Source organism: Mus caroli, chromosome 2 (genome assembly GCF_900094665.2).
Source record: "Mus caroli chromosome 2, CAROLI_EIJ_v1.1, whole genome shotgun sequence".
Classification (NCBI taxonomy): domain Eukaryota; kingdom Metazoa; phylum Chordata; class Mammalia; order Rodentia; family Muridae; genus Mus; species Mus caroli.
The window spans coordinates 112,505,614-112,531,971 of NC_034571.1; the positions used below are offsets into that span (position 1 = coordinate 112,505,614).

General features: G+C 43.0%; 1 protein-coding gene across 1 annotated transcript in view; it reads left to right on the forward strand.

The window, feature by feature from the left end:
• The first annotated feature begins 7,356 nt into the window (after positions 1-7,356).
• The window catches only part of Rtf1 (RTF1 homolog, Paf1/RNA polymerase II complex component), a 58,779-nt gene continuing 39,777 nt past the window's right edge, over positions 7,357-26,358 (forward strand). The window contains exons 1-2 of the mRNA XM_021156334.2: positions 7,357-7,575; positions 24,995-25,105. Coding sequence (XP_021011993.1) covers positions 7,357-7,575; positions 24,995-25,105 — 330 coding nt within the window. The remainder of the gene's footprint in view (positions 7,576-24,994; positions 25,106-26,358) is intronic.

A 26,358-nucleotide genomic window follows, 5' to 3' on the forward strand; every position in this document is an offset into this window, starting at 1 on the left:
GATTACAGATAAGTGATTGTATGAATCTCAGAAGAGACTTTGGACCTTTTTTTTTTATGGTTTTTCGAGACAGGGTTTCTCTGTGTAGCTCTGGCTGTCCTGGAACTCACTTTGTAGACCAGGCTGGTCTCAAACTCAGAAATCCACCTGCCATTGCCTCCCGAGTGCTGGGATTAAAGGCATGTGCCACTATGCCCGGAGACTTTGGACTTTTAACATTGTTGAGATTGCTATAGATTATGGAGACTTTGGAGTTGGACTAAATGTATTTTGCATTATACTATATTTAGGTATGGTCCTCAAAGACTCATATGTTTAAACAAGCCTATGTGGGCCAGTGAGTGTAATGTGATGGTTTGTATATGCTCAGCCCAGAGAGTGGCACTATTAGAAGGTGTGGCCCTGTTGGAGTAGGTGTGGCCCTGTTGGAGTAGCTGTGTCACTGTGGGTGTGGGTTTTAAGACCCTTATCCTAGTTGCCTGGAAGCCAGTATTCTGCTAGCACCCTTCAGATGAAGATGTAGAACTCTCAGCTCCACCTGCACCATACCTAGATGCTGCCATGTTCTCACCTTGATGATAATGGACTGCACCTCTGAACCTGTAAACCAGCCCCAATTAAATGTTGTTCTATAAGAGTTGCCTTGGTCATGGTATCTGTTCACAGCAGTAAGACCCTAACTAAGACAGTGGACTAAAGAGAAAGCTTCAGTCCACCTTAGAGACTCTGTCTCTAGAAGGACACTGTGGTGGTTTGAATACATTTGACCCCATACATTTATATGTTTCAATGCTTGGACATATGAATTGGCACTATTAGGAGGTATGGTCTTGGAGGGAGTGTGTCACTGTGTAGGAGGGCTTTGAGGTCTCCCAGTCTCAAACTCTGCCTGATTGTGGAATCAGAGCCATTTTTTAGTTTTTTTTTTTAAGTTTTATTTATTATTATATCTAAGTACACTGTAGCTGTCTTCAGACACACAAGAAGAGGACGTCAGATCTCATTATAGATGGTTGTGAGCCACCATGTGGTTGCTGGGATTTGAACTCACGACCTTTGGAAGAGCAGTCGGTGCTCTTTATCGCTGAGCCATCTCTCCAGCCCCTTGTTTTGGTTTTTCAAGGCAGGGTTTTTCTGTATAGCCCTGGCTGTCCTGGAACTCACTCTGAGACTGGCCTTGAATTCAGAAATCTCCTGCCTCTGCCTCCCAAGTGCTGGGATTAAAGGCATGTGCCACCACTGCCCGGCCTAAAAGTTTTGATTTATAAGAGTTACTTTATGTTTGCAGCCTTCACCATGCTGCCACTGCTCTCTAACACCAGAGTCGCCTCTCGCTTGCCATGCTCCAGCTGAAGGAGAAGGGGGTTGGGGGGTGTGATGGTTTGTATATCCTTGGACCAGGGAGTGGCACCATCTGAAGGTATGGCCTTGTTGGAATAGGTGTGACCTGGTTGGAATGGGTGTGTCACTGTGGGTATAGGTATAAGATCCTCACCCTAGGTGCCTGGAAGTCAGTCTTCCACTAGCAGCCTTTGGATGAAGACTTAGAACTCTCAGCTCCTCCTGCGCCATGCCTGCCTGGATACTGCCATGCTCCCACCTTGATGATAATGGACTGAACCTCTAAACCTGTAAGCCAGCCCCAATTAAATGTTGTTTTTTATAAGACTTGCCTTGGTCATGGTGTCTGTTCACAGCAGTAAAACCCTAAGACAGGGGGTAAGTAAGGTGTCCATACCATGGCTCTTACAAAGCAGACTGCTTGCAAATCCACTGGTGGTAACACATCCAGGAAACACCTGGCTACAAAAGCCGCTCGCAAGAGTGCGCTCTCTACTAGAAGGGTGAAGAAACCTCATTGTTACAGGCCTGATACCTTGGCACTCGTTATCAAAATCCACTAAACTTCTGATTTGCAAGCTCCCCTTTCAGCATCTGATGCGAGAAATTGCTCGGGACTTCAAAACAGATCTGTGCTTCCAGAGTGCAGCTATTGGTGCTTTGCAGGAGGCAAGTGAGGCCTATCTGGTTGGCCTTTTTGAAGATACCAATCTGTGTGCTATCCATGCCAAATGTGTAACAATTATGCCAAAAGATATCCAGCTAGCACACCGCATACACGAAGAACGTGCTTAAGAGTCCACTATGAGGGGAAACATTTCATTCTCAAAAAAAATTTTTTTCCTCTTTTTCCTGTTATCAGTAGTTCTGAATGTTAGATATTTTTTCCATGGGGTCAAAGATACCAAAGTATATGATTGCGAGTGGAAACATAGGGGACAGAATCACGTATTGGTAGTTTCTCCACGTTCATTTGTGTGTGAATTTTTAATATAAATGCAAGATATAAAGCATTAATGGAAGCAAAATGTTTCAGTGAACACATTTCAACAGTTCAACTTTATAACAATTATAAATAAACCTGTTAAAATTTTCTGAACAATGCCAGCATTTGGATTTTTAAAAAATAAGTAAATTTCTTATTGACAGCAACTAAATGGTATTTGTAGCATTTTTATCACACAGTAGATTCCATCTGTTCACTATACTTTTCTAACTGAATTGTCCTACACACAAGTTCATGTTTTTAATGTTGTCTGTCTTCTGTGCTGTTCCTGTAAGTTTGCTATTAAAATACATTAAACTAAAAAAAAAAAAAGTTGCTTTGTTCATGGTATCCATTCACAGCACAGAAACCTTAAAGACAGACCCTGTCCCAAACAGTTTTTGTTTTGTTGTCTATCACAATGCCTCACTGGCTCTAGTTGTCATACAACTTGTTAGGTATATAAATCAGCCTGGTCTTGAACTCACAGTGATCTTCCCAACTCTAGGATTACAGTGACGTATTACTACACCCAGCCTTCACACTGAAAAATCAGAAGACGGCTTAGTGGTACAGTTCTTACCTAACTTGCACGAGACCCTAGTTTCAAATTCCAGTACCATACACAAAAAAAGAAAACAATATCAGGACACAGACATTTTCTTTCTGTCTCTCAGTGTCTTCTTCCCTCTGTATTTTTGTGCTTTTAATTTTTTTATTTTGTTTGTTTAAATTGAGACAGAGTCTCTCTATATAGCCCTCTATAGTGAATCTTGGAACTTACTATATAGACCAGGCTGCTGTAGAACTCAGAAATCTGCCTGCCTCTGCCTCCCAAGTGCTTTTCTTAAAAGACAGTTGCCTCTCCAGGTTGAATCCCCAGCCCCAGAGCAGGGGGCAGGAGGCTGGCTTCTCTGCCCTTCTCTTTGGTCTCATGTTATTGTCCATAACTTATGAATGATAAATTTCCATCTTAGATCACAAGGATGAAAACAAACTCTAACAAAACAGTGAGAAGTGGAAGGAGTTTGGGGATTTAAACACTTGTTGGCTCAGAGCAGGTGCACCAGCCTGAGATCCCTGTATAGCAGCCATATTTGTAATCCTATCACTGAGGAGACTGGAGGAGGAACAAAAGCATGAATTTCAGGCCAACTTGGGCTACACAATGAGATCCTGCCTCACATAGGAGATGAGAAAAGAGGATCTCAGTTGCCCTATATTGTGCAGGTCTGGACTTTCTCATGAAAACCCTTTTCTACAACTCACGACTCAACTACACTGGGATTGTCATCTGCAAAATAATGCTAATCCTAAATAGCATATCCCAGTTTGTGCCACAACTTGGCTAACTTTAAATCAGGAATGTTTTTTGTTTCATTTGTTTGTTTTTGTACTTGATAGGCAAGAACACTAGCACTGAACTATAACTCAGTCCATTTTACACATTGTATCTAGTTACTTTTCAGTGTGTGCATACACACAGGAGTGTGCAGGTTCCGGAGATCAAGGTCAGGAGTCTTGTATCACACTCTACCTTAGCACAGTAATTTTGGTAAAACTGGCTTGCCAAAGAACCCCTTGGATTTACCTGTTTTTGCTCCCTAACACTGGAGTTAGACATTAGCCTGAGTCCATCATTCTTCCTGATTGCTGTTAGGGAATATTCAACTGAAATATAAGACTTATCAGCCTCCCGGGGATGCTTCTGTTTGCAGATTTGCTACTACACTGGTTTTTTAAGCATGGAAAGGACAGCAGAATGGCTCAGTGAGTAAAGGCAACTGTTCCCAAGCCTAATTGCTGCGACCTCTGATGCTGTAGAGAGAGAGAACTCATTCCTGAAAGTTGTCTTCCTACCCAAGCTATAAGGAAATGTGTTGGAATAAGGTATATCACTCTACCGTTTCTTTTAGGTACTCTCAAGTGTAATCATTGAGTAGGTTTTCTTCCTTACATTGCCTATTAATATCAACTTCCCACACACATTTCTCTGAGCTGGTAATCTTTTCTTATCTCATCTGTTTTATCTCTGGCCTTAAAAATTGTAATTGTGGAGTTTTCCATGCCAAACCCTTTTAACAAAACAAAAATGACCATCTTGTTTATTTTCAATTTAAAAAAATGCAATGGTAAAAACAGGGCTGGGATATAGCTCAGTCATACAGTACTTTGCTTAGCAAAGCCCTCACCAGGAGTGGTGACAAGCCTATAATCCAAGCTCAAGTAGAAGAGGCAGGAGAACAAGAAGTTCAATGTTGGGGCTGGCGAGATGGCTCAGCAAGTAAGACTGCTCTTCTGAAGGTCCTGAGTTCAAATCCCAGCAACCACATGGTGGCTCACAACCACCCATAATGAGATCTGACGCCCTCTACCGGTGTGTCTGAAGTTGGCTACATTGAGCACACACGCACACACACACACCCGCACTCACGTGTGCATGCACACACACAAACTCCTTTTGACCTCTGGAATAGTCTTGAATAAAAACAGTTTTTCACTTTGTTTCTAGTACTCAGTATGAAGACCAGGCTACTTTAAACTCATTGTCTACCTGCTCCCTAAGCCACCATGCCTGAAGTGTTCATTTAAAATGTTTTTTTTGTGTGTGTGTGTGTGTATATATACATGTGTGCCAGAGCTCCTATTTGGAGTTAAGAAAACAACTTTGGGAATCAATTCTCTTCTTCCACTTTGGATGGGATCTAGGGATCAAATTCATATCATCAGGTTTTCATGGCAAACACCTTTATTCAATGAGTCATCCTCCTGGCCCTTATTTGGTTTCCAGTAGGTTGTTTGTTCTTTGAGATAGGAATTCATCTAGCCAAGGATGGTCTTGAAGTTACTATATAGCTGAGGCTGACCTGGAACTCCTGATCTTTCTGCCTCCACTTTCCAAATGCTAGGATTACCAGTCTGCATCACTTTGCCTGGCTACCCCCAAAGTGCAACAATTATAAGTGACATGTACACAGTGTTGGCTTTTTCAGAAGGTACTCTGGATACCCTTTTATATAGTGACTCATTTAAAATTTCTAAGAACTCAAAGACTCATTTTGCTGATTAGAAACTTTCAACAAGCATTTTGGAAAGCATTCAAGAAGGGATTGAGAGAGAACAGTTATTTCACCAATGTAGACATTGGTTGTTTTTTTACAAGGAGTAACTTGTCCATGAATTCTTTGAGGATCCTCTGGAGATGGCTTAAAAATCAACAGATTTTACACAAAGATAATCTTTAAAGTTCATTGAATATATTATAGCTTTCTTTTCAACAATCCTGCCTCAGACTGATGAGTTCTGGGCTGTTACTATTTTGAAGCATGAACATTTGTTATTGTTGCTTTTTTTTTGGGGCGGAGTGTTTCTGAGACAGGGTTTCTTTGTGTAGCCCTGGCTGCCCTGGAACTCACTCTGTAGACCAGGCTGGCCTCGAACTCAGAAATCCGCCTGCCTCTGCCTCCCGAGTGCTGGGATTACAGGCGTGTGCCACCACTACCCGGCTATTGTTGCTTTTAATGATGAAGATTAAACCTGGAGCCTTACATATGCTTGTAAGCACTGCTACTGAGCTACATCCAAGACTTTATTTCTTCTTATTCCTCCTCCTCCTCCACCTTCTTCTTCCTCCTCTTGCATTTCAAGACAGGGTTTCTATGTGTAAGAGCTCTTGCTGTTCTGAAATTTGATTTGTAGACAGGCTGGCCTGGAATGCAGAGATCTGCCCACCTCTGCCTTTCAAGTATTGAGATTAAAGGCATGGGCCACCATTGCCTGGTATTTTATTTATTGATTGATCATCTAAGACAGGGTCTTAGCCTTGGACTCATTATGCAGACTTAGGCAGGCCTTGAACTTGTGTTCCTTATGTTCTTCCTGTCTTAACCTTCCAATTATCTAAAAATATGGGTTTATAATTATCACACCTGGTATATTTCATGATGTCAGACAAAAAACTCTTTGGAGGAGGAGAGAGGGCAAATAACTGGAAGTTGTGAATTGTAGGGATGTGATGTGTACTGTAGTTGAGTTGAGAAAAATAACTTAGAGAGTCAAAGTGGGATATTAAGAAAGCAATACAACATCAACTTAGTCGAGAAAGATTTGAATTCTAAAGTTATCAGAATGAGTGAACCGGTGGGTTCTAAGACTTGAGAACAACTTCATATTGTAACTGTTTATACTCCCTAATATAAACCCTGCTGCACATAAATATATAAAAATGCATTCCTAGCGAAGACCTTTTTGTCACATGACTTCAAATTCACCGACATAAAACATTTCCTACAGCCCTCTTCCCTTCCAAACCTGTCATATTTTCTTATCTTGATAAAGCTCACACTCATCTTCCTAAATCAGAATCTGAAACCTCTGCCTCCTCTGCGCCCCAACTAGCAAATAATTCAGAACCCATCTATTTCTCTATTCTCATTCTCTACCAGTGTTGAAGTCACTGTCGTACCTTACCAAAGACACAGGACACTCAAGCGAGTTTGAAACTACTTAGCATAGCTCATTAAATTACTGCTTTCTTCCTAGGCCACCTCTCTGCTCATCCTACACCCCGACACCTGGTCCTTCCCTACAATGAATCTGAGTTCTCCGATTATCGCTGAAATAGTCTTCCCTAGTTTTTGGGTCGCAGTTCGGCTGTCACTAATAACAGCCCAGGCAGGCGGACTCTGGCTCCTCCACCCAAGCTCTCAGTAATTTCCAGGAGCTGTCGACTACGCGGGTGGTCCCTGAGGCCGCATTCCAGGGCTGGAGATGCAAGAGTTTTCTCAGAGTGGACCCTGGTCCGTAGGCTCAAATTCGCTTCAAGTAGGGAACCCCTGGGCAACCTACAACTCCAACACTGCAGAAGCTTCCGGACAGCTAAAAGAGATCAGGGAGCGTTGGTCCGGAACCCTCGGGCGCGTGGCTCCGCCCCTCGCGCTGCGTCGGAGGTGGGGCGGGGCGGGGCGCCAGGCGCCGGCGAACTGCGTGCGCCAGGCGGGGGGCGGGGCTAGGGGCGGAGCGGAGCGCGCATGCGCGGTCGCCTTTGTGTGGGTCGAGCGGCGGCGGTGGCGGCGGCGGTGGCGGTGGCGGCGGCGGCAGTGGCGGTCCCACTGGCAGGCGGGCAAGAGGGGAGTCCGGGCGGCGTCCGGCGTGGGAGCCGGGGGACCACCATGGTAAAGAAGCGGAAAGGCCGTGTCGTGATCGACTCGGATACGGAAGACAGCGGCAGCGACGAGAACCTGGATCAGGTGAGGGCAGGCCGCGGAGGCGCGGGCCGGCAGAGCGGGAGGGCTCAGTCCTGGCCACGGGAGCTGGGAGTCGCCCGGCCGGAGCGCCCGGCCCGCCTGGTGTCCGTCCCGCTACTGTAGTCCCTTCCTGTCTCCCCGCTGAATCTTAGGCCCTTGGAGCCCGGGCCAGGCCTGGAGATGGAGCCCCGAGGACTTGGCGCCTTGGGCCGGGAGGCGGGGCAGGGAATTGGGCTGATGGGCCTTGGGGTTTGGGGTACTGAAGGGGGCCGCTGTCTGCTTGGACCGGATCGGGACGTCATGACTGCAGGCAGGGAGATTCGGGCTGGGCGAGATAGGAAGTATCACCCGCCAACCCCAATGGCTGAGAGATTTTGGAGGAGGTGCAAGGGTGAGCATGGGGCTGTGGGAGGGAAAATTTGTCTAGAAGGTGTGGACTCTGGAAGGTGAAGTTTTTCAGACCAGGCATGTGGACATAGGAGAGACACCCATAAATGTCCCGAAGAGCTTTCTTGATGCTTGGGGTGGGGGGAGACTTCGTTGTAGTCTCTTTGGAGACTGTGATCATTTACGGTCGAAATGGGTTCCCGTTGAGATGTCAGACAAAAAACTCTTTGGAGGAGGAGAGAGGGCAAATAACTGGAAGTTGTGAATTGTAGGGCAGCAGAGAGAGACTGTGGCCCGAGCGCTCAGCCTTTTTTATGCAGCAGCATAGAATTCTTTTTCACTTGGAGATCTGAGAAGTACAGAAAGTAACTTGTGGCTTTAGCGTCTTGGAGTACCCGGCATTGCTTCTGTACTTTAAAAAACACTGCAGGGAGGAAGCTGTTTGTGTAGCAGTACTCTGATGGTATCAGGAGAGTCAAAGATGATTTCCTCCATGTTTCATGAGTAAATGACATAAAGGAAGGGTAGGTAGCTTTATAAACGGAGTAGATCGAGTACTAAACTCAGAATCTGTAATTCTGAGTCCTAATTTCTTTCTAGCCATTAACCTTTGGTTTCCACTGTAAAATGGAGATTCAGCCTCATGTATTGAATTGGACAGTTGCATAAAACAAATGTTTATAATGAAAAATGTTGGTATAAAATACAATTTTTTTGTATAAAAGGCTTCTTGGGAGTCCTTAGTAATAGACTAGAGATCTCAGGTTTAATTAGGACTTGAAAAGGGAGGGCTTGCCTGGTCTATAAAATGAGTCCAGGACAGAGAAACCCTGTCTCAAACAAACACCTCAAAAACAAAAGAAAGAAAAGGGAGGGCTCATATGAGGGAAGAACTTGTAAGGTTTAAAGAACAAGATGCGCACACAGACATTACCTTTTGACACAGGATCTCTGACTATAGCCTGGTCTGTCATTGAATTAAACCAGTTCTCCTACCTTGTCCTCTTAAGTACAGGGGTTACAGACATGCATCACCACACCTGCCTTAAGAAAGGAATAAAAAAGAGAAAGAGAAAGAAAGAGAGAAAGGAATGGATACCTTTAAAAAGGTGGCAGGGAAGTAGGAAAGTAATGGGGCCAGTAGAAGGACTAAGGACAGGTACCCCTGTTTAGGGATAGGAATTAAGTGAATAAATTGAAGGCATGTTCATTGAAAGGCTCCTAAAAATCTACTAAAATATGTCTTGCTATCTATAAAAGTTTTGTTGATAAGTTTTTAGACTGGTAGAAACATTAGAGTCTCTATCATTACCCCCCCCCCCCCCCTGTTTGTTGGTCTGTGGAGTGTAGATGTGAAGTGCTCAATTACATTGTCACATTTTCAAGTCATGGTCAGTTGACCTTATTTTTCCACTTTACGTTTACAAGAAAACAAGATTAAAGAAGCTAAAGCAATTCACTAGTAAGTAGTAAAATTGGAATTTAACCCATTTACATCCATAATGTTTCTACCACATCAGGTTAGTATAGTCTTTTAGTTTTACACAATGCAAAATGAAAAAAAAGTGGGCTTTTAAAAAAATTATTATTTTGATTTGTTTCTTTTTTTAAAAAGATTTCTTTTTTTTTATGTGTATGAATGTTTTTCCTTCATGTGTATATCTGGACCATGTGTGTGCCTGTTGTCCACTGCCCACAGAAGCCAGAAGAGGGTATTAGACTCCCTGAACCTGGCCTTACAGTTATGAGCTGTCATGTGGGTACTGGGAACCCAGGTCTTCTGCAAACAGCAAGTTCTTGTAACAGCCAAACCATCTCTCCAGAACCTTGGTTTGTTGATGAGGAAGAATCTTGCTGTGAAGTCCATACTGGGTTTGAACTTAAAAGTTCTCCTGCCCCTGCTCCAGAATGCTGGGATTGCAGACTTGAAGCATCACTGCATCCAGCTTCGTGCCCAGCTAGAGAATAATGTTTCACAGCTAATTTCCATGTTACTAAAACTCAGCTTTTTAAGGTACACTAAATAGAGTTATCAAATCAGTTAGAAAGTGTTGGAGGGGGGGGTGCTGGAGAGATGGCTCAGTGGTTAAGAGCACTCACTGGTCTTCCAAAGGTCCTGAGTTCAAGTCCCACTGAGTTCAAGTCCCAGCCACATGGTGGCTCACAACCACCCATAATGAGATCTGACACCCTCTTCTGGTGCTGTCTGAAGGCAGCTACAGTGTACTCATATGCATTAAATAAATAAATAAATAAATCTTTAAAGATTTTATTTATTTTTATTTATATGAGCACTCTGTAGCTGTCTTCAGACACACCAGAAGAGGGCGTCAGAACTGGATCAAAAGTTCCTTTCCTTGTACATCCTAACAGGGGCACTAGTGCCTTCTGGGATTTTGGGTTTTTTTGTTTTGTTTTTGTCTGTTTTGCACTGTGGTTGGCTCTCTGTCTCAGGTGACTTTACCAGAGTCTTTTAGAAGAAATTTAGTCAACCTGACTTAGGATTTTAGGAATCCACAAAACATAACCATTCCATCCTGGATCTTTCCTGACCAAGATGGCCTTGGTCTGTGCCATTTACTGCTGAATTTTCATTGGAGATTTGACACTGGGTTGTTTAGTTCATGATTTTTTTTTTTTTTTAAAGATTTAAAGATTTATTTATTTTGTGTACGTGAGTACAATGTAGCTGTACAGATGGTTGTGAGCCTTCATGTGGTTGTTGAAAATTGAAATTTAGGACCTCTGCTCGCTTCAGTCAACTCTGCTCGCTCAGGCCCAAAGATTTATTTATTGTTATACATAAGTACACTGTAGCTGTCTTCAGATGCGCCAGAAGAGGGCTTCAAATCTCATTATGGGTGGTTGTGAGCCACCATATGGCTGGGACTTGAACTCAGGACCTTTGGAAGAGCAGTCAGTGCTCTTACCTGCTGAGCCATCTCACCAGTTCATGATCCTTGAAGAAAGAACAAACTATGACAGATCTGCAAGTGGCTTAACAGGAGAGTGGTGCACAGTTAGTAAGGAGGACCTGTCCCTAAGTTTTCTAGTTAGGAATCTAAGCCATTCTGTCAGAATTACTATAACACCTCCAACTTAGCATTTATTGAAGGGCAGATGGGTAAGCAGGGTCAGAAGCCACCTTGGGTGCTTATTTAGAATGTAGATTGACTGTAAAAACCCAACACTATGTATGATGTATATGTACCAGTTTTAGAAAGGCACACATGATCAAGTAAAATAAAATAGGTTGGGTGGGGGTATGGGGCATAGTTCCTACCTCTACTAAACCAGACCCCAGAGACTAAAGTCCTGGATTCTATATTTGTAACAGGTACAGGCCAGGCAATTATGATTCATGCTCATCATTGAGACCACTGTTTGTATGTAAGTTCATCTTTCTTAGTAAGACATTGTAACTAGTTGGGGAGAGAAATAGCTGCTTGTGTTTCCTGTATTGTATCCAAGGTAAGGGCATACCTGCAACCCAAAGAACTTGACAGCTATTTAAAATACCAAAGCTGGTAGTTTACTTAAGTCTATCATACAGATTTACTGGTGGGATGGTTTTTGTTGTTGCTGCTGGCATTGAACCTAGATTATCATGCATCCTGAGTGCATGCATCATGCACCACATATTATGTGGTGCTGGAGATGAAATTAGAGAGTAGCAAGCATTGTACCCACTGAGCCTATATTGCCAGTTCCAAAACTCTGATCTCAATTTGAAAATTTGGAGGTGTGTGTGTGTGTGTGTGTGTGTGTGTATGTATGTGTGTGTATGTATGTGTATGTGTAAACCGCTGAGAATCAAACACAAGGCATTACACACACTGGGAACATGCTCTGCCACTAAGCTATACTTCTGAGCCTTGGAAGATTTTCCTTTTGCATGTAAACTGATAGTGACTCTTTTTAAAAAAAATTTGGCCACATTATTGTTTTCCCATTTTTAAATTGTAGGATACTTGTCGTTGGTGCCCTAACCTGCCAGGAAAGTTCAGAGCTGTAATCCTAGCCCTCAGGAAGGCCAGACAGGACTACAGCTCCCCACCCAGCTTCCTGCCTTGCCTTTTCTATACTTGCTTAGGTATATTTATACTAAAATGTTTTATAGTTTTCTTCCTTTCTTTTCATTTCTTGTTGTTTCTGTTGAAAGTGTCTCACTTGTAGCCAAGCTTGCCTGAAACTTATGACAGTGTGTCTCCCTCGGTCTTGCAAGTCTCAGAGGTACATGTGAGCCACTATTCCTGTTTCATAGAAACTTTGTTGTTCTTTGTTTGTTTCTCATCAACTTGAAGTGACAGCAGTGAAATTTGCCTTTGAAGATGACCTGGTGGCACAGCCTGTAATCCCAGCCACTCTCCTCAGGCCAAAGCAGGAGAATCACAAGGTTAGGGCCTGCTTGTAAGCTGAAGGCTAGAGTGACTGCGCAACCTGGTGAAACCATTTCAAAAGGCAAAAAGAGAGCTAGAGATAAGATTTAACATTAGGGTGCTCACCTAGCATGCAGGAGGCTTTAAGTTTCAACCCCCATACTAAAAAAAAAAAAATTATTTTGAATAGGCCCACTAGATATTTTCTAGTGGCCTTTGTTTAGCATATTGTATAAACCATTGATATACAGTATCTTATAAATGTTTCTTTTTTTAAAATATTTTTTATTATATCTTTTTAAATGTTTCTTATAAAACTTGGAAGTTTAAAATTACACTTTTTCTTAATTTTGTTTTATGTTAGTCAGGCAGATTTTGAAGGCTGTAATGAATTTGTGAGTGGCAGTGTTAACTTGTGAAGTTTTAAGTTTGTATAATAATGTTACATGTAGCTTGATGCAGCTTATTTACTAAATTATTTTCAGTTGGCTTTTATTTGCAAATGGTTAGAGAAGAGTGAAGTCTCTCGGCAGCTTTGATTAATTCTGTGTGTGTGTATGTATGTGTGTGTGTGTATATGTATAGTCTGTCTGTCAGTGTACCTGTGTGTTCATTCCTGAGAGCACACATAGACACTCTAGCACTGATCTCTATCTCCAACCCCTATACCAAAACTTTTTAGAAAAATACAAAACCCATTTAAAAATCCTTTTCTGTATTTTCTTCATCTGGGTAGGGAGCACAAGTGTGGTAGCCAGAGTATATAAGTGGTTCTCTTCTTTCATGATTCAGGTTTTAAGGTTCTGGGACCTGAACGCAGACTATCAGGAACTTGTTTTAGACTTGCTCCTTCAGTATATTTATTGTTCATTGAAGAGTAGACATTGTTGTTTTTCAATGAATGGGTTAGGTTAGATGAATGGAGTGGAAGTGTCTGCCACATTCAAGGACCTTAGAGATAGGTGGCAGAGAAAAGGCAGGACTTGGATTGCAGGTTATAAAGGAAGGACTTTTGTATGTCAGCCTTATTACTGCCCTGATAAGGATGACATTTAAGCTGAGACCTGGAACGGATGTTAAGGAAAAGGAGATTATGGCTGCAGAGATGGCTCAGTGGTTAAGAACACTAAATCCTCTTCCAGAGGTCCTGAGTTCAGTTCCCAGCAACCACATGATGGCTCCCAACCATCTGTAATGGGATCTGATGCCCACTTCTGTGTCTGAAGACAGCAGCAGTGTGCTCGTATACATAAATAAATAAATAATTCTTTTTAAAAAAGAAGGAAAGATTAAGAGAATGAGGAATAAAGGGGAAGATACTGTGTGTTCGTTTTTGAGGAACCAGCGTGTACACAAGAAGCTAGGAGGGAAAGACTGAGTGCCATCATGAAAGTGAAAGAAATCCAGAGTAAGTGAGGAGGTCTGTACATGTGAAACTCAGGGTTTTTTGGTATAGGATCTTATTGTATAATGCAGGCTGGCTTTAAATTCAGAATAGTCCCTTTCCCTTAGTCTCCTAAGTGCTGCCATTAAAGATGAGAACCACCTTACCTAGCTGTAGAAACAGAAAATGTTTTAACTCTGAGGATGGAGAAGTCAAGTTGTCTTAGTCTGGGTTTAATTGCTGTGAAGAGACACCATAACCAAGGCAACTCATAAAGGACAACATTTAATTGAGGCTGGCCAGCTGGCTCCATTATCATCATGGCGGGAAGCATGTCAGCCTTCAGGCAGGCTTGAGGCTCGAGGAGCTGAGAGTTCTGTATCTTGGTACAAAGGCAAACCAGAGAAGACTACTATCTTCTGCATTGGGCGGAGCTTCAAAGCCCACCCACACAGTGATGCATTTCCTCCAACAAGGTCACACCTCCTAATAGTGCCACTTCCCGTGGGCCAAGCATATTCAAAGCACCACACAAAGTTAGTGGATTATAGGTGACATTAAGAGTAAAATGAACTTGAATAGAAAACTTAATGTTTATTGGATAAGTATTGTTTCAATAAACTTGTATTTCATTTAACTATATAATGGATATGTAGCTTTTTTACTGTAGTCTGGGATTAAAAACAAATCCTTAGCCACATGTAGTGGTACATATTTAAAGTCCCATTACTCTAAGCACAAGGGGAGGACAGTTCCAATCATGTGAGGTTTTGTCTTCAAAGACTAAGGGGGAGTCCCTGAGATGGCTCAGGTAAAGGTTCCTGTTGCCAAGCCTAATGACCTGAATTCAGTCTTTGGGGCCCACATGACAGAAGGAGAGAACCATCTCCTGAAAGTTGTATTTTGACCTTCACATGCAGACCAAGGCACTCAAGTGTACACACACAGGTAGGTAGGCAGGTTGGTTGGTTGGTAAATAGAGAGATAGATAGATAGATAGATAGATAGATAGATAGATAGATAGATAGAAGTAAGTAGATAGACTTATAGATAGATAGATGGAGAGAGACAGACACACACACAAGAGAAAGACAGACAAATAGAGAAATATAATTTTTAAAAAGTTATAAACCAAAGGGATAAGGCAGAGTGATTCAGTAGTAGAGTGCTGGCCTTGCTTCTGTGACCCTCAAGACCCCTACCCCACCCTGTCCCTACACACACACACACACACACACACACACAGGAGGAGTGATTGGATAGTTGATCTTTACCAATTGACTGAATTTAGAACCACCTACAAGAATCCAGTCCTGGTAACTTAGACTTGTAATACCACACTTGGGAGGTGGAGGCAGGAAGATTAAGGAGCTCAAAGTCATTCTTGGCCACATAGTGAGTTTGATGCCTGCCTGGGCTCGATGAGAATATTTCAGAGAGAGTTAGCTGAGGCATGACGCCCTACAATGAATTTGAGCAGAATCATTTCCTAGAGGAAACGAGGAAGGCAGTATAACATCAGCTCCTCTCTCTCCTTCCTACTTACTCTGGCATGAGTGTCACGTCGGTTCTACGACATTTAGACATTCTGGAGCTCTGTATTTGTTTTCCATTTGTAATAACTTTGATGGGAATTTGAAGGAAGGTTGCCATATTGAGTGCTGATTATGTGCAAGTTAAAGAATTGTTACACTGCTACTTTGGAAGAGTTTTGTTTGGTCTGATGAGATTGCTCAGTAGGTAAAGGCATTTGCCCCAGATGCTGTGAGTTCAGTCCCTGGGACCCACATGGTAGAAGGAAAGAATTAACAGCAGCACATTGTCCTCTGACCTCCACATGTGCACTGTGGCATGCATGTGTATATGGGGCATGCTGGCATGCACACATACACAATAAACAAACAAATGTGATAGTAAAAACAAACAAAATCCCCCAAAATTTAAAATCAGAAAAAGAAGGGGCTTGCTCTATTTTTAGAGACAGGGTGGTCCAGAACATGTAGCCAGTGACTTTGAACTTCTGATCTTTTCCCTATACCTCTTAGATACTAAGATTATGAGTGCGAGCCACCATGCCTGGTTTATGTAGTGTGAGGGTTCAAACCTATGACCTTACATTCTAGATAAGCATTCTGTCCCTGAGCTCTCTGTTTATCCCTTCCTCCCTCCCTCCCTCCCTTCCTTCCTTCCTTTCTTCCCTCCTTCCCTCCTTCCCCTCTCTCTCCTTCCTTCCTTCCTTCCTTCCTTCCTTCCTTCCTTCCTTCCTTCCTTCCTCCTTCTTCCTCCCTCCCTCCCTCCCTCCCTCCCTCCCTCNCTCCCTCCCTCCCTTCCTTCCTTCCTTCCTTCCTTCCTTCCTTCCTTCCTTCTTTCCTTCCTTCTTGGATTTTTGTTTTAATGTGTGCGTGCATGTGTAGGTTAGAGGACAACTTTGGGGAGTTGGCTCCACATGGGTCTCAGAGATGGAACTTTGCTTGTCATGCTTGAGCACCTTTACCTCCTGAGCCATCGCTTCACCACACTCCACTTTCCCTTCCTTGCTCTTAATAAATAACCAGGGCCCACTATTTGGATCACATTCCTCTGCCAGTGTCTCTGTAAAAGAAATAATACCACAGACATTTTTTTTTTTTTCTGAGACAGGGTTTCTCTGTATAGACCTGGCTGTCCTGGAATTCATTCTGTAGACCAGGCTAGCCTTGAACTCAGAAATCCGCCTGCCTCTGCCTCCCAAGTGCTGGGATTAAAGGTGTGTGCCACCACTGCCCAGCATACCACAAACATCTGAAATACAACATTCCTTGGATTGTAGTTCTTTGCTTAGCACCTCTTGGGTCTTCCACATTCTCTTCATCCCAGTGGCCGCTTATTTTGTCAGGCCACTGTTCTCTGCTCAGGATGGAATGATCCTCAGACTGACCCTTTACACTTACCCCCGGCCCCTAAGGACTCCTGGAAAGTTCGTAGTGGATAGGTTACTCCTCTACTTCAAACCATTTGGGGGTTTCTTGCTGCCTTCAGACAAAATCCCTACTCCTGACCCTGCTTTCTTTTTATTCTGACCCACCTCATTTTATTACTCTCCCCCTCTTGCTTGCTTAAACATCAGTGACAGTTTCTCTTTCAGTTCTTTGTGCCAACATTATCAGTTCCCTGGCCTTAGGTGTCCTGGAGGCCTCCTCCCTTGGGAACCTCATATCCCCTCCTTTCCCTTCTAAAAGTTTCTAATTTGAGCCTTCAGAAAGCTTTTCCTACTCTCATTGCTGCAGATAATACACCCTCCCCCCACCCCGTGTTCTTGACTCACTTCTGTCTTAGCACTTAGATTTGTCCACTGATTTATTTTCCTGACTGTCTCCTACTCTTGTCCTGAATTCCATGAAGTCGTGGACGTTTGTATCTTTTCTTTGCCGTCATTTACCCTATGCTTGGAACATAATAGGTGCTGGTAGTAAGGCGACCAAGCATTTTAGTTTGCCTGGACTGAGGTCTTCCTATGAGTGCAAGGGTTTCAATGCTAAAAATCAGGATAGTTTCAGGGCAAATAATACCTAGCTGTTGGGTATTAATTATGTTTGTAGGATTAAGTAAAAAAAAATAGCTTAGCATCTTAATGAGTTGTGAACCTTAAGAATTTTATTCATGTGAGCCTTTATCCTCTCTGCTTTGTTTGTTTGTTTAAATATTGAGGATTGTGCCCAAGTACCTTAAGGGTACTATCAGATGCTCTACTACTGAGCTTTAGCCCCACCCCTTTTTCTTTTCAAGACAGGATATTACTATGTAGTGCTCACTGGCCTGGAATTTGTTATGCAGGCAAGGAATCTACCTGCCTCTGCCTTTCAAGTGCTGGGTCTAAAAATGTGTGCTGCCACACCTGACACCTGGCTCTCTACTATCTCAGATTATTAGTTTATGTTATCAATTCCAATCTCTTGCTTTATTTTAGGTCTCAATTTGTGCTCTCTAATTAAATGTGCCCTTTGAATAGTCATTGAAATTGGTGTGGAAGCTAAATGTGGCATTTCTTGACAGCCAGACCTGTAGTAGATTTGGCACTGAGACTACAGTAAGCACATCTTTAGTGTAGATTGTGCTATCACCTCACACTGCATTCTTCTTAAGACATGACAAGATAAAGGTGAAGGCTTTCAGTGGATGAGATGAAATACAGGGAAGGTAGTGAAAGAGATCACTGGACATAGTGTGATCACCAGCATGGCATCATAGAGTAAGTATAGGGGAAAGGCAAGATAGTTTGCCCCTTATATATGTAGCTGTTTTGTTTTAAACTGATACCAAATCAGTACAGATATCAACTTCTAAATGAATCTAAATAAATCACACTTAATAATCTCTTCCTGTTGAGAGTGGCAAGATGGCTAACAGTTAAGAGTATTTGCTACTCTTCCAGAGGACCCAAGCTTGGTTCCCAATATTCCTGTCAGGTGGTTCATAGCCTGCTATAACTTTAGCGCCAGGCAATCTGGCACCCTCTTCTGCAGGCCCACATAAACACATGGCACATACATGGCACAGAGATACACACACATGTAAATAAAAATAATAACAGTCTACATTTGTGCAGTGTTGTAGAGACGTTTCATTGGCCCATTGTTCTAGCTGTCTGTACCTGGAAGCCCTCATTAGGACTAAAGGACTAAGTCATAGAGTTTGAGCAGGAGTTCCCCCACGTAGCATTCAGTACTGAGCTCCGGAAGTGGAGAGGGCAGTTTTTATACTGTAAAGGTCTTTGTTGTCTCCACACTATTATAGCTAGTATTCTATACTAGCTATACAAAGTGAGAGTGTGATCGTGAGGTACATTTGCTCATTGATCGGAAGCCATTTGTTAGGTTTGTCTGGCTTTTTGGTTACAGGGTCTTGTTCTCTGGCCCAGAATGGTCTGGAAATCCCAGGCAGGCCCCAAGCTCATGTCAGTTTTCCTTCTTTAGTCTTCCAGGTGCTGGGGTTAGAGATCCATGTGCCATAGAAGGTGTGTGTGTGTGCACAGGTTTGTGGAGGTCGGAGGTCAACTTGAGGTAGTTGGTTCTGTCCTTTCATCATATAGGTTCTGGCGATTGAATTCGGTTTCAGGCTCAGTGCCTGGTTCCTTTTACCTGCTGAGCCATCCTGCTTACCCGGGTTCAGTAGTTTTAATGAATCTACTGAATGTAATAGCTACTGTTTCAGGGTAGGACTTGGTTGCCAGCTACAGTTAAAAGTTCATTCTTGTAATGAATTAGATTACTTCTTAGGGAGAAAGGAGTACTCAGTTCACAGTTTTTTTTTTTTTTTTTTGGTTTTTTCGAGACAGGGTTTCTCTGTATAGCCCTGGCTGTCCTGGAGCTCACTTTGTAGACCAGGCTGTCCTCGAACTCAGAAATCCGCCTGCCTCCGCCTCCCGAGTGCTGGGATTAAAGGCGTGCGCCACCACGCCCGGCCCTCAGTTCACAGTTTTGAAGGCCAGAGGGCAACAGCAGGGAACAGACTCCAGCTGCATCACATCGTGGTAAGACACATGAATAGCAATGTGTCTGTCTGCTTACAAAGCTGTCAGGATTCAGTCATGAGGTTGTAGCTTCCCAAAGCCCCACTTATGCATATCATAGCCAAATCAGATTCCTTTCCTCTGAATACCATCAAGTAAATCTCTGTGGGTTAAATTACTGCAAGAAGCTGGATGTTGTGGCACATGCATGGTCCTAGCACTTGGTAGGCAAATCTCTGTGAGTTTCAGGCCAACCAGGGCCAGATAGTGAGAGTCTGTTTCAGAATTGAAACAAACTGCTGCAAGAGTTCAGAGAAACAAGCACTTTCAGACCACAGCAAAATGTATCCAAATTCCTGTTGTAATGAGTTGATGTTAAAACTGGAATTCTACAGTATTCATAGCAATGCAAGGTTGTGTGTACAGGTGCCTGCTGTCAAGCTGGACAACCTGAATACTCAGGTGAAAGTTCTGACGGAAGGAGAGAAGTGACTCTCACAGGTTGTCCTTTGACCCTGCAACCTTACTGTACATATGCAAACACACAAATAAATGTAATAAAAATTTTGAGGTTAGCCGGGCAGTGATGGCGCACGCCTTTAATCCCAGCACTTGGGAGGCAGAGGCAGGCGGATCTCTTTTGAGTGTGAGGCCAACCTGGTTTACAGAGTGAGTTCCAGGATAGACAGGGGTACACAGAGAAACCCTGTCTCAAAACCCAAAATAATAATAATAAACAAATAAAATTTAAAAATTTAAGTTTTGCTTTTAGGGCAGAAGGTAATAGTAAAGGCGATGGACAGTTCACACACATCCTGTTTTTAGATTTTACTCCGTGAAATGGAAACTGTGAACATGAAGTTGTCCACTTATGGAAACAGTCCGAGTATTTTCATCTGGTAGGTGATAATACCCTGAGGTACATTCTTGCAGTGGAATGAAGTTTACTATTAAAAATGGACAAATTGGGGCTGGAGAGATGGCTTGGGTTTAGAGCAATTAGTATTCTTACAAAGGTTCCCAGAGCCCATGCAGGCAACTACCGGCTGCCTCCAACCCCAGGGGTCTGATGCTGCCCTCTTCTGGACTCCACACACACCTGCACTCACATGTGCACCAACGCACACACACACACACATTCACATAATTTACAGGAAAGTAATAGGACTGGAGAGATGGCTCAGTGATGCCATTTGTTGCCCTTGGAAAGGATCTGGACTCTGTTCCCAGTACCCACATGGTATCCGTAGCTGTCTGTAGCTATCTGTTATGCCAGTTCCAGGGAAGCCAAGGCTCTCTTGAGTTTCTTAGGCACCCATTTGGTAGTATGCATACATACATGCAGGCAAAACACTCATGCTCATAAAAATAAATCTAAAAAAAAAAATCTTTTTTAAAAAAAAGAGACAGACTAGATGCTTCAGTCCTACATAGAATGGAGAACAAAATAATCACAGGAGGTAACGAGGGAGGGAGGGAGAGAAGAGGGGAGGGGAAAGGGGGAGGCAGGAACAGGTATTGGAAGGGATAGGAAAGAAGGAAATTGAATAGAAACATGTAGCAGTGGGAGATGAGGAACTGGAGAATAGCCATTAGAAAGTCCCAGACTCCAGGGAAGCAAGAGGCTCCTAGGATCCAATGGCGATGACTTTAGCCTGTCTAAAGAAAAGACAGAGTCTGGAACAGAGTCTGAAGGATAGGCCAGCCAGAGACCACCCACCTAGGATCCATCCTGGATTGAATCTCCAGACACCAAGCCCCACACTATTGCTGAGGCCAAGAAGCGCCTGCCTACAGAAGCCTGGTGTGGCTGTTCCCTGAGAGATTCTACCAGCACCTGACCAACACAGACACAGATACTTACAGCCAACCATTGGACTGAGTCTGGGGTCCCCAGTGGAAGAGCTAGGGGAAGGACTGACTGAGCTGAAAGGGATTGCAACCCCACACAAAGAACAGTATCAACTAACTGGATCACCCAGAGCTCTCAGGGACTAAACCACCAACCAAAGCGTATACATGGAGGGAACCATGACTTCAGATACATATGTAGCAGAGAATGGCCTTATCTGACATCAGTGGGAGGGGTGGGAGGCTTGATGCCCAACATAGGGGCAGACTAGAGGGGTGAGGTGGGAGTGGATGAGTGGGTGGAGGAACACCCTCATAGAAGCAAAGAGGAGGGAGGATGGGAATGGGGTGTTGTGGAGGGATAATTGGGAAGGGGGTTATCATTTGAAATGTCAATGAATAAAATGATTTTTAAAAAGACAGACTACTGGGGGCTGGTGAGATGGCTCAGTAGGTAAGAGCACCCTACACCCCACTGCTCCTCCGAAGGTCCGGAGTTCAAATCCCAGCAACCACATGGTGGCTCACAACCATCCATAAAGAGATCTGACTCCCTCTTCTGGAGTGTCTGAAGACAGCTACAGTGTACTTAAATATAATCAATAAATAAATCTTTAAAAAAAAAAAAAGACAGACTACTGTTTACATGTTGCAATATAGATGAATGTCAGATATATAATTCTGAATGAAAGAAGCCATATTCATACCAGTGATGAAATGATGGTAAAGATGCTTGCTGCCGGGCTGGAGAGATGGCTCAGTGGTTAAGAGCACCGACTGCTCTTCCAAAGGTCCTGAGTTCAAATCCCAGCAACCACATGGTGGTTCACAACCATCCGTAATGAGATCTGACACCCTCTTCTGGTATGTCTGAAGACAACTACAGGGTACTTAGATACAATAATAACTAAATCTTTAACAACAACAACAAAAAAAGATGCTTGCTGCCAAGCTTGATAACCTGAGTTTGGTCCCCTGGACCCACATGGTAGAAGGAGAGAGCAGACACCCAAAAGTCGTCCCCTGACCTCCACCTATTCACTGAGCCATGCCCCCACTCTTCTACACACACACACACACACACACACACACACACACACACACACACACACATTACAACAAAAAGTAAGCCACACTCAAAGCAGCTACAGATCATATGATTCCATTCTTGAACCAGTCTCTAATGGTCATATCTATCAAGATGGGAAATGTAAAAATGTATCTGTGGTTACTGGAGAATAGGAGAAGAGAGGAGGAGGAAATTTAGAGGGATAGTGGGATCCTATATATTGATTTGGGTATTAAACTATGTATTTGCTGGTTTCTTTCTTTTTTTTTTTTTATTTTTTTTTATTAGGTATTTTCCTCAATTACATTTCCAATGCTATCCCAAAAGTCCCCAATACACTCCCCCCCCCCCAGTCCCCTACTCACCCACTCCCACTTTTTGGCCCTGGCATTCCCCTGTACTGGCAAGTCCAATGGGCCTCTCTTTCCAGTGATGTCCGACTAGGCCATCTTTTGATACAAATGCAGCTAGAGTCAAGAGCTCTGGGGTACTAGTTAGTTCATAATAATGTTCCACCTATGGGGTTGCAGTTCCCTTTAGCTCCTTGGGTACTTTCTCTAGCTCCTCCATTGGGGGCCCTGTGATCCATCCAATAGCTGACTGTGAGCATCCACTTCTGTGTTTGCTAGGCCCCGGCATTGTCTCACAAGAGACAGCTATATCTGGGTCCTTTCAGCAAAATCTTGCTAGTGCATGCAATGGTGTCAGCGTTTGGAAGCTGATTATGGGATGGATCCCTGGATATGGCAGTCTTTAGATGGTCCATCCTTTCTTCACAGCTCCAAACTTTATCTCTGTAACTCTTTCCATGGGTGTTTTGTTCCCAATTCCAAGAAGGGGCACAGTGTCCACACTTTGGTCTTCGTTCTTCTTGAGTTTCATGCGTCTAACAAATTGTATCTTATATCTTGGGTTATTTGCTGGTTTCTTAAAACCACCAATGTGAATGATACCTTGGGTCTTTTTGTTTGGATGCTTGCTTGCTTAGTTGGTTTGGTTTGGTTTTGGTTTTTTGAGACAGGTTTGTCTGTATAGCCCTGGTGTCCTGAAACTTGATTTGTAAACCAGACTGGCTTCAACACAGATCCACCTGGCTCTACTTCCCAAGTGCCAGGACTAAAGGCAGGTACCACCATGCCCAGCAATTATTTTTAAAGCATTAAGTGTAAATATTATACTTGGTCTATAGGAATTACCTCTAGTCAAAAGGGGGATGTTCTTGTGACTTCTAGCCTTGTCAGAGTCTGGTGCTTGTTCTTTAGTGACATGAGAAGAGTGACAGACATCTCATGACTACTTATGAAGAAGAGCGTGCCAGCTGTTAATCTCAGAAGGTCATTTTCTCATTCTGTCCAAGGAAGGACAGTACTCCTAAAATAGAAAGAGACTGGCAGGAGAAAACAGGTGCTTTGTAGCAGTCTAGTACTTTAAAATCTGTCCTGTACTTCCCTTCTAATTGCATAGTACTACGGTCATCAAGGATCATTACTGCCAGTAGCAATTAACTGCGCCTTCTTTGGCTCAGTCGAAAATGTTTTAGACTAGTAAATCATAACTGCATTAGGAGCCAGGATTCCATTGCCAGGTTCAGATCCTGCACTCTCATGTACTAGCTGTTACTAAGTGCATTATATAGCTTAGTGATGTTACTCAACTTGTCCTGCTCCAGATGCTACTTTTAAAAACGTGTGTGTAGGGCTGGAGAGTTGGCTCGGTGATTAAGGGCACCAGCTGCACAATTCCTTGCACCTGCATGACAGCTCACAACTGTTACTCCAGTTCCGAGGAATTCAGCGCACTCACACAGACAAACATACGCAGGCAAAACACTAATGTATATAAAATAAAAATATGCAGTCCATTTTTAAAAAAATGTGTGTGTAAAATTGTGTGTTTGATGTGTGTGTATGAACTGGAATACATGTGGAAGTCAGAGGATAGCTTCATGAAGTCTTTTCTCTCCTTCCACTTTTACGTGGATTCTGAGGACCAAACTCCAGCAGCCATCAGGCTTTTCCAGCAAGCACTGAGCCGTCTCACTCACCCTCTAGATGGTTCTTTATCTTTAAATGAGGATAATGACAGTATATATTGTGGGTTGTTGTGAAGAGTTAAGTGTTAGATGCTGAGAGACTTAGCTGGCATCTAGTAAGAACAGTAATTGTCGGCTGGTATTGTTATTGCAGGGAGTGGAACCAGTGACCCTTTGTCATGTCTTTTAATAACTGGACTGAGTATATGGGAGAAGTAGTGGGAACATGAGACAGCAGACAACCACCATCATCACCACTACCAAGACAGGGTAGAGATAGTGAATGTGTTGGGATTTTTGGATTAGAATTCTGGCCAGCATCCTCCTTACTTTGTGACTATGGACTATATCCTTCAGAAATGTACCTCCTTTTTCTATTTTACATTTTCAAAATATAAAATGACCTCAGAAACTTATAGTTTGTAAGCTTAGGTAGAATAGCCACAGGTGCTAATTTTACTATGGAAGACAATAAAAGATCCTTGGAGTGTTGACTATCTGCCATTTAAAACATGAAGCAGATTACCTTTGCATACATAGCTCTGGCCGTTCAGTATGGGTGGTCAGTACTTAGCAGTTTAGAGAGAAATCTGGAAGCTTCAAGTAGCTCCAGTTCCATTTCCTATTTCACTCCCTTTAAAGGAGGACAGATTTTGGAGTTAAAGTTTGCATGCGAATATTGGTGATCTATCTCTGCTCTTGTGCTCAGTGCTTATGGGTGTGTACATCAGGCGAAAGCACAGGTGTGTAGAAAAAAAGATCCTGGAGAGAATGCCATTTCTTTACACTTTTCTGGTGAGCAAAACTGACGTGACCATTTCTGCCCAATTAGGAGCTCTTGTCCCTGGCAAAACGGAAGCGCAGTGACTCTGAGGAGAAGGAGCCTCCTGTGAGTCAGCCTGCAGCCTCATCAGATTCAGAGACCTCCGACAGTGATGATGAGGTGAGTGTGAAGGAGTTAGGCCTGGATGATTGGCAAGCATTTGCGGAAGGTTCCTGACTTGGTGATGCTGCCGTAAACCAAGACTGTAACCTAAGACCTGTTAGAGCTTGGTAGGGAACAGAAATTGTGTGAGCAGAGCTTTACATTATAGTGGCCGTTCTCTGTTGTAGAGGGGCCAAACATTAGTCTTTTTCTTTTTTTTAAAGATTTATTTATTTATGAGTGCTTTATCTGTATGTACACTTGCATGCCAGAAGAGGGCATCAGATCCTAGTATAGATAGTTGTGAGCCACCACGTGGTTCCTGGGAATTAAACTCAGAACCTCTAGAAGAACAGATAGTGCTCTTAACCACTGAGCTGCCTCTTTAGGCCCCCCCTCTCCCCCTCCCTCCTCCCCCTCCCCCATCATTGTTTTAAAAAGTCATCTTTTAAATACTGCTTTTATGTTAGAAAACAAATTCTAAGTCAGGCATTGTGATGCATGCCTATAATTTCAGCATTCAGGAAGCTGAAACAGTGAGATCAAGAGTTCAAAGCCAGCCTGAGTTATATAGAAGAAAAATTATACAGAAAAAATGTATATGCTATATTTATTTTAGTGATAAATACTTTGAGACACAAAGCTTCTTTGGGGAGATTGATATGCCATTCCTGAAAGTAATGGTATTGACTTTAGAGGAAGGTAAAAAGGAAGCTGTTGTTGTCTAAATCAAGGCAGTTTTCTCAAATTGTCCAGGAGCAAAAGCAAAGCTTTAAAAGACCCAGAATCTGAGTGGAAAACAAGGGATAGGTGTTCTCGACTGACTTAAAGAATGTTTCCCCTGCGTGATTTCCTGTACTGAGGGAGAGAGGGAAAGACTATCCTTTTGTTCAGTCGCTTATTCTACAGTCTAAGAGAATACTTTTAACCATCAATTTAAAAATGTTTATTTAATGACACAAAGTTTCATTAACCTAAGTAGTCCTCACCACTTGTTACTGTCTGTAAAGCAAGCGCTTGCCCTCTGCTTGACAACAGGAGTGTTCTAGTGCTAAGCCATTCAGGAGAACTACAAGTGCTTCTACAGCAAGAGTAGCAAATGTTTATTCTTTTGCCAGTGCTGCTCTGTTACAAAATCTGTGAGGCCTATGAACTAATTTGATTTGAGTTTTGTCTTTTTAGTGGATTAACAATGCAGAAAGATCTTTGTTTTGTTACTGTTTGTTTTGAGATGATGTCTTCCTCTGCTGTTAGCCTTGGTTGCTTGGGAA